The 7467-nt window shown below is 40.3% G+C and overlaps 1 protein-coding gene across 1 annotated transcript; it reads right to left on the bottom strand.

The window, feature by feature from the left end:
• Positions 1-2583: 2583 nt before the first annotated feature.
• Positions 2584-3492, bottom strand: LOC142213361 (olfactory receptor 6C4-like). The gene has a single exon (XM_075281678.1). It carries the CDS (start codon positions 3490-3492, stop codon positions 2584-2586), a length of 909 nt encoding a protein of 302 aa, XP_075137779.1.
• Between the last annotated feature and the right edge of the window lie 3975 nt (positions 3493-7467).

Here is a 7467-nt window from a genome sequence, read left to right as displayed (position 1 = left end):
CAGTATTGGGCTGGATTTTTAGGAATGACAGGTAGGATTGGTAGTGGGACCTGTCATTCCACCCCCCTCCAGTCCACACTTTGGGGATGTTCTGGCAGCGACTCAGCTGCAGAGAGTCTCCTCGTCAAGGAGGCTTAAGAAGTTGCTCCAGCAGCAACACTTTGGCAGAGTTTGGCTGGAGAGCTAACAGAGAGGTCATATTTTTGGAGCTGTGTCCTGAATGATTCTACTTGCTTTTTGGATTTCTGTTATTCCAGGTGAGGTAACCTGTTCTATGTTTAGTTAGAGCCTAGCCAGGCAGGTATTTCATTTTGTATTGTTTCCTTTTGTTGCTGCACTACCTTTTTGAGTGAAAATAAACTCTACCTTTGTAGAGTGTACTATAAAAACGGATTTGTGTGTCTATGCCACCCCACCTAGCAACCCCCAGACCCTGGCTATATATATATATATATATATATATATATATATATATATATATATATATATATAGTTTGGACACACCTTCTCATTCTCATTCAGAGAGTTTTCTGATTTTCATGACTATGAAAATTGTAGATTCACACTGAAGGCATCAAATCTATGAATTAACACATGTGAAATTATATACTTAACAAAAAAGTGAGAAGCTTTGATTACTGGTAATAACTGGAAATGGTTTTCACTTCACAGGTGTGCCCTGTCAGGTTTAATAAGTGGGATTTCTTGCCTTATAAATGGGGTTGGGACCATCAGTCGTGTTGTGCAGAAGTCAGGTAGATACACAGCTGATAGTCCTACTGAATAGACTGTTAGAATTTGTATTATGGCAAGAAAAAAGCAGCTAAGTAAAGAAAAATGAGTAGCCATCATTACTTTAAGAAATGAAGATTAGTCAGTCCAAAAAATTGGGAAAACTTTGAAAGTGTCCCCAAGTCCAGTTGCAAAAACCATCAAGCGCTACAAAGAAATTGGCTCACATGAGAACTGCCCCAGGAAAGGAAGACCAAGAGTCACCTCTGCTGCGGAGGATAAGTTCATCCGAGTCACCAGCCTCAGAGATCACAGGTTAACAGCAGCTCAGATTAGAGACCAGGTCAATGCCACACAGAGTTCTAGCAGCAGACACATCTCTACAACAACTGGTAAGAGGAGACTTTGTGCAGCAGCCGGCCTTCATGGTAAAATAGCTGCTAGAAAACCACTGCTAAGGACAGGAAGCAAGCAGAAGAGACTTGTTTGGGCGAAAGAACACAAGGAATGGACATTATACCAGTGGAAATCTGTGCTTTGGTCTGATGAGTCCAAATTTGAGATTTTTGGTTCCAACCACCGTGTCTTTGTGCGACGCAGAGAAGGTGTATGGATGGACTCTACATGCCTGGTTCCCACCATGAAGCATGGAGGAGGAGGTGTGATGTGTGGGGGTGCTTTGCCGGTGACACTGTTGGGGATTTATTCAAAATTGAAGGCATACTGAACTAGCATGGCTATCACAGCATCTTGCAGCGGCATGCTCTTCCATCCGGTTTGCGTTTAGTTGGACCATCATTTATTTTTAAACAGGACAATGACCCCCAAACACCTCCAGGCTGTGTAAGGGCTATTTGACCAAGAAGGAGAGTGATGGGGTGCTACACCAGATGGCCTCCACAGTCACCAGACCTTAACCCAATTGAGATGGTTTGGGGTGAGCTGGACCGCAGAGTGAAGGCAAAACAGCCAACAAGTGCTCAGCATCTCTGGGAACTCCTTCAAGACTGTTGGAAGACCATTTCAGGTGACTACCTCTTGAAGCTCATCAAGAGAATGCCAAGAGTGTGCAAAGCAGGAATCAAAGCAAAAGGTGGCTACTTTGAAGAAACTAGAATATAAGATATATTTTCAGTTGTTTCACGCTTTTTTTAAGTATATAATTCCACATGTGTTAATTAATAGTTTTGATGACTTCAGTGTGAATCTACAATTTTCATAATCATGAAAACTCTTTCAATGAGAAGGTGTGTCGAAACTTTTGGTCTGTACTGTATATAAATGACGTAAGTTTAGCATTACCTTAGAAGCAAGTAATAACATTTCACAGAAGACAAATGGCATTAAGAGTTGCATAAATAATGAAAAATGTATAAGGTTAAACTTTACCACATCTGTAAATAATTTATCACACTACATATAAAGTGGCTAAAATCCATAAAATTCACAATTAGTAATTATACAAGTATTAAGGAAGAGAGTATGGATGTGGATGGACATGTGATGTGTTTTGGAGAAACTATTGTCCTGTGCAACAAGCAGACCTGGAACCAGAGAATAATGGAAAAATAAAAAATATATGGATTTTATAAGGTAGGGAGTAAAAATAAAACATGCAAAAAGGAAACTTCTATGGTGGGATTAATAAGGAAAAAAAATATATTGTCTCTTGTTCTGATCCTCCAGCTGAACAGAGGCAAGAACGCAATGACGATGTGAACGTATTCTAAGTTTAAAGTTCTGTACCAAGTAAAATATTGTTACTACTACTGATAAATAAAAGATTTTAAAAAATCAACTAATGACATTTTCCAAAAATATGTATCTTTTAACACAATTTTTATTATCCTTTTACTTTAGTTTCATGATTTGCCTTATTGAGTTCTTGAAAACCTTTTTCACATCCCTATTCCGAAAGGTGTAAATAAAAGGGTTAATTGTTGGGGTGAAAGCTGTGTACATAAAAGCCAGATACTTATCATAATGAGTGCCTTTAGGCTTAACATATACAATGATGGCGGCACCGTAAAAGAGACTAGCCACGATGATATGTGATGTACAGGTGGAGAAGGCTTTCTGTTTCCCGTCTTTACTCTTGATCTTGGTAACAGTCATTAAGATATAGACGTAGAATCCTATAATGATGAAGAAGGGCACAACTACATCGATGACAGCTGCTAGGCTTGTAGACATACTGCTAGTAAAAGAGTCGGAACATGCCAAGCTTTGCAGAGGAGCCAGGTCACAAAAAAAGTGGTCAATCATATTAGGACCACAGAAGTCCAATTGGGCTGTAACGATGGCCGGTATTAAAATAATAGTGAATCCAAAGATCCAGGGAAACATGGCTAGTCCAATACATACGGTTTGGGTCATGATGGCTGGGTAACGTAATGGCTTATTAATAGCCAGATGTCGATCAAACACCATCACCATAAGGAGATAGCACTCGGTGACACCCAAAGAGTTGAAGACATACATCTGAGTAAAACAGCTAATGAAAGATATCGTGTTGTTATGTGCAACTAGAATGGCCAAAAGTTTTGGAACCGTGACCGAGACAAAAATCATTTCCAAAATGGAGAACACACTGATGAAAAAATACATTGGCGTATGAAGGGAATGTCCTATTTTAACGACGATGATGATTGAAAGGTTTCCCAAAACGCAAATGAAATAGGTCAGCAAAAAAAATAGGAAAAGTAAAATTTGGAACTGGTGCAAATCAACGAACGCCAATAAAATAAACTCTTCAACCATGGTTTTATTTTTCTGTTCCATTTCTCAGAATAAATGTCAAGTTATTAAACAAATTATTATTATTTTTAATATTTAACATTGATACATATTGTGATGACAAAAATTTTTACTTTTGCCTGATAAATCAAATGGTCTAGGATTGTAATACCAAGGCTGCCTTACTCCTGGAACTGGATCGTACCAAATGAGATTGTTTTCAGAAATTAATTTTTTTTAATGATCTTTTTTATAAAGAAAATAGGAACAAATAAAAAAAGCAGTATGTAAAAAAAATCCTTCTACAATTAAATTGACTGTTTTTTAAAAATAATTTTGTAAAATTGGAATTTGTAGGTTAAATCATATTTTGCAATTTTTTATGCCTTTTTGTACAGTGCGTGTAGCACAGAAAGCAATTCTCACAGTTTTGATTAATAAAATCTTCTCTTGCCCTTTCTTTGAACATGTTGAAAGGAGGTAATTTATATAATTTTGTAAGATTACACTGGGGAGTGCTACAGTATTTACGTGTTTTCATTAAATCTGGTCCTAACAAGGTCCTTAGTGACTATATATTCTACTATTATAATGGAAATTCAATGGAGAATTGTTGCAATGATTAGAGATGAGCGAACAGTAAAATGTTCGATATTCGATATTCGTTTCGAGTAGCCCCTCAATATTCGACTACTCGAATCGAATATTGAACCCTATTATAGTCTATGGGGTGAATATGCTCGTTTCAGGGGTAGGCAACGTTCGATCAAATTACACTTACCAAGTCCATGAGTGAGGGTCGAGCTGGATCCTCCAAGAAGTCTTCTCCGTGCAGCGTCCCCGCGACGTCTTCCGGCTCTGAATTCACTCCGCCAGGCATTGGGCCTGGGCGGAGCCGACTGCGCATGTCCGCACTACAAGCGGGCATGCGCAGTCGGCTCTGCCCAGGCCCGATGCCTGGCAGAGTGAATTCAGAGCCAGAAGACGCCGCGGGGATGCTGCACAGAGAAGACTTCTAAAGGTAGGAGAAGAACCAGCGTTGATTGGCCGACTGTATAGCATTCGGCCAATCAATGCTGGTTCTACATCGAACTTTTCCATTCGAATAGCGAGTGGTACTCGATCAAGTATGAGTATTTTGAATACCGTAGTATTTGATCGAATACCTACTCGATCGAGTACTACTCGCTCATCTCTAGCAATGATCACTGCATTCTTTTTTATTTTTCATGAACATTTGGGAATAAGAACCGTAAAACCTGATCTTAAAGGGATTCTATCAATAAAAATCTATTTTTGTCCCTAACACATAAGAAAAGCCTTAAGAAAGGCTATTCTTCTCCTACCTTTAGATATCTTCTCCGTGCTGCCGTTCGGTAGAAATTCCGTTTTTCTTCTGGGGCTACATGCTGGCTCAGTGGTTAGCACTACAGCCTTGCAGCGCTGGAGTCCTGGTGTTCAAATCCCGCCAAGGGCATAAAACCATCTGCAAGAAGTTTGTATGTTCTCCCCGTGTTTGCATGGATTTCCATCCCATATTCCAAAAACATACTGATAGGGAAAAAAATGTACATTGTGAGCTCTATGTGGGGCTCACAATCTACATTTAAAAAAAAAAATAAAAAATTCTGTTTTTCTTCTGTAAACAAATGAATTATTTTGCAGCACTGGGGGAGTCCCCAATGTTGCATTTGCAAAGCCCCTAATGTGCCAGAACAGTGGAAACCTCTCCGATATGACCCCATTTTGGAAACTAGACCCCACAAAGAATTTGTTTTTAGAGTTTTTAGACACCATGTCCAATTTGCAGTTCCCCAAGGTGCTAAAACAATGGAAACCCCAAAAATCCTACCCTATTTTGTAAACTAGACCCCTCAAAGAATGTATCAAGGGGTATAGTGATTGCTTTGACCTTTCATATGTTACACAGAACTGGGCTGTGAAAATGGAAAGCAAAAATTTTTTTGGACAAGCTTGTGGACTGTTGAAACAAAGATTGAGTTGTTTGGTCATACAAAAAGGCGTTATGCATGGCGTCCAAAAAAAAACAGCATTCCAAGAAAAACACATGCTACCCACTGTAAAATTTGGTGGAGGTTCCATCATGCTTTGGGGCTGTGTGGCCAATGCCGGCATCGGGAATCTTGTTAAAGTTGAGGGTCGCATGGATTCCACTCAGTATCAGCAGATTCTTGAGAATAATGTTCAAGAATCAGTGACGAAGTTGAAGTTACGCCGGGGATGGATATTTCAGCAAGACAATGATCCAAAACACCGCTCCAAATCCTCAGGCATTCATGCAGAGGAACAAGTACAATGTTCTGGAATGGCCATCCCAGTCCCCAGACCTGAATATCATTGAACATCTGTGGGATGATTTGAAGCGGGCTGTCCATGCTCGGCGACCATCAAACTTAACTGAACTTGAATTGTTTTGTAAAGAGGAATGGTCCAAAATACCTTCATCCAGGATCCAGGAACTGATTAAAAGCTACAGGAAGCGACTAGAGGCTGTTATCTTTGCAAAAGGAGGATCTACTAAATATTAATGTCACTTTTCTGTTGAGGTGCCCATACTTTTGCACTGGTCAAATTTTGGTTTAATGCATATTGTACATTTTCTGTTAGTACAATAAACCTCATTCCAATCCTGAAATATTACTGTGTCCATCAGTTATTAGATATATCAAACTGAAATGGCTGCTGCAAACACCAAAATATTTAGAACTAAAAATGATTAAGATTAATAGGGGTGCCCAAACTTTTTCATAGGACTGTATGTCATCGTATTGATAGTTTTGCGTGACCTATATGATGAATGTGGTGGCATACACATATTAAATTACTATTTGGTGACATCATCACACTGTGGTGTTCTCTTTTTGTACACCTTGCACAATGTACTTACTTGTGGCTTCATATGGCAGTAATAAGACATGCTATCCTGCCATACTCAATAGTCCATTGCACCATGATATCCTCCAGCCTGTTTAGTTATGCACTGTGCCTCAGTCCTCCGAAGCCCCGGTGAGGCACAGGTGACATAACTCACATATGTCACTAGAGATGAGCGAACACTAAAATGTCCGAGGTTTGAAATCCTGTTTGAACGGATTTCGAACCCAATTATAGTCTATGAGGGGAAATGCTTGTTTCAGGGGTACGCAAAATTCGATAAAATTATACTTACCAAGTCCACGAGTGACGGTCGGGCTGGATTCTCCTTGATGTCTTCTCCCGGTGCAGCGTCCCCACGTCTTCTTTCGGCTGGAATTCACTCTGCCTAGGCATCGGGGCCTAGGCAGAGCTGACTGCGCATGCGCGGACATGCGCAGTCGGCTCTGCCTGGCCCAACGCCTGAGCAGAGCCGACTGCGCATGTGAGGGCATGCCCGCGCATGCGCAGTCAGCTCTGCCTAGGCCGGATGCCTAGGCAAAGTGAATTCCAGCCGGAAGAAACTGCGGGGAAGCTGCAAGGAGAAGACCTCTAAAGGTAAGAGACGAACCAGCATTGATTGGCAGAATGTATAGCATTCTTCCAATCAACACTGGTTCTGCATCGAACTTAAACTTCGAACAGCTAGTAGTGTTCGATCGAGTACGAGTATTTCGAATACCATAGTATTTGATCGAACACCTACTCGATCGAACACTACTCGCTCATCTCTATATGTCACCAGATTTTCTCCAGCAACTTCTGAGACTGCTCATTGGTCACATGGGGCACTGGACGAAGCACCCAAATGGACATTAGAGCAATGGGCCAGTTGAGTATTTTACACCTTTCCTGGCCTCCTCTGGGATTTGTTTAATTCCTTGATAACCCATTATTGCTAATATAAGGACTAGTGTGAACGTAAGTTATGATAAGGTTATTAGTTAATCTATACATGGTTTGGCTGGACCCACACACACCCGATACCAATGGTTCATATATTTAGGATTAATTATCAGTATCAAAAATGCATTTGGGGCCAGAAAACCCCTTCAATATTTGTGC

Source organism: Leptodactylus fuscus, chromosome 7 (assembly GCF_031893055.1).
Source record: "Leptodactylus fuscus isolate aLepFus1 chromosome 7, aLepFus1.hap2, whole genome shotgun sequence".
Classification (NCBI taxonomy): Eukaryota; Metazoa; Chordata; class Amphibia; order Anura; family Leptodactylidae; genus Leptodactylus; species Leptodactylus fuscus.
This window is presented reverse-complemented; position numbering and strand designations above follow the sequence as displayed.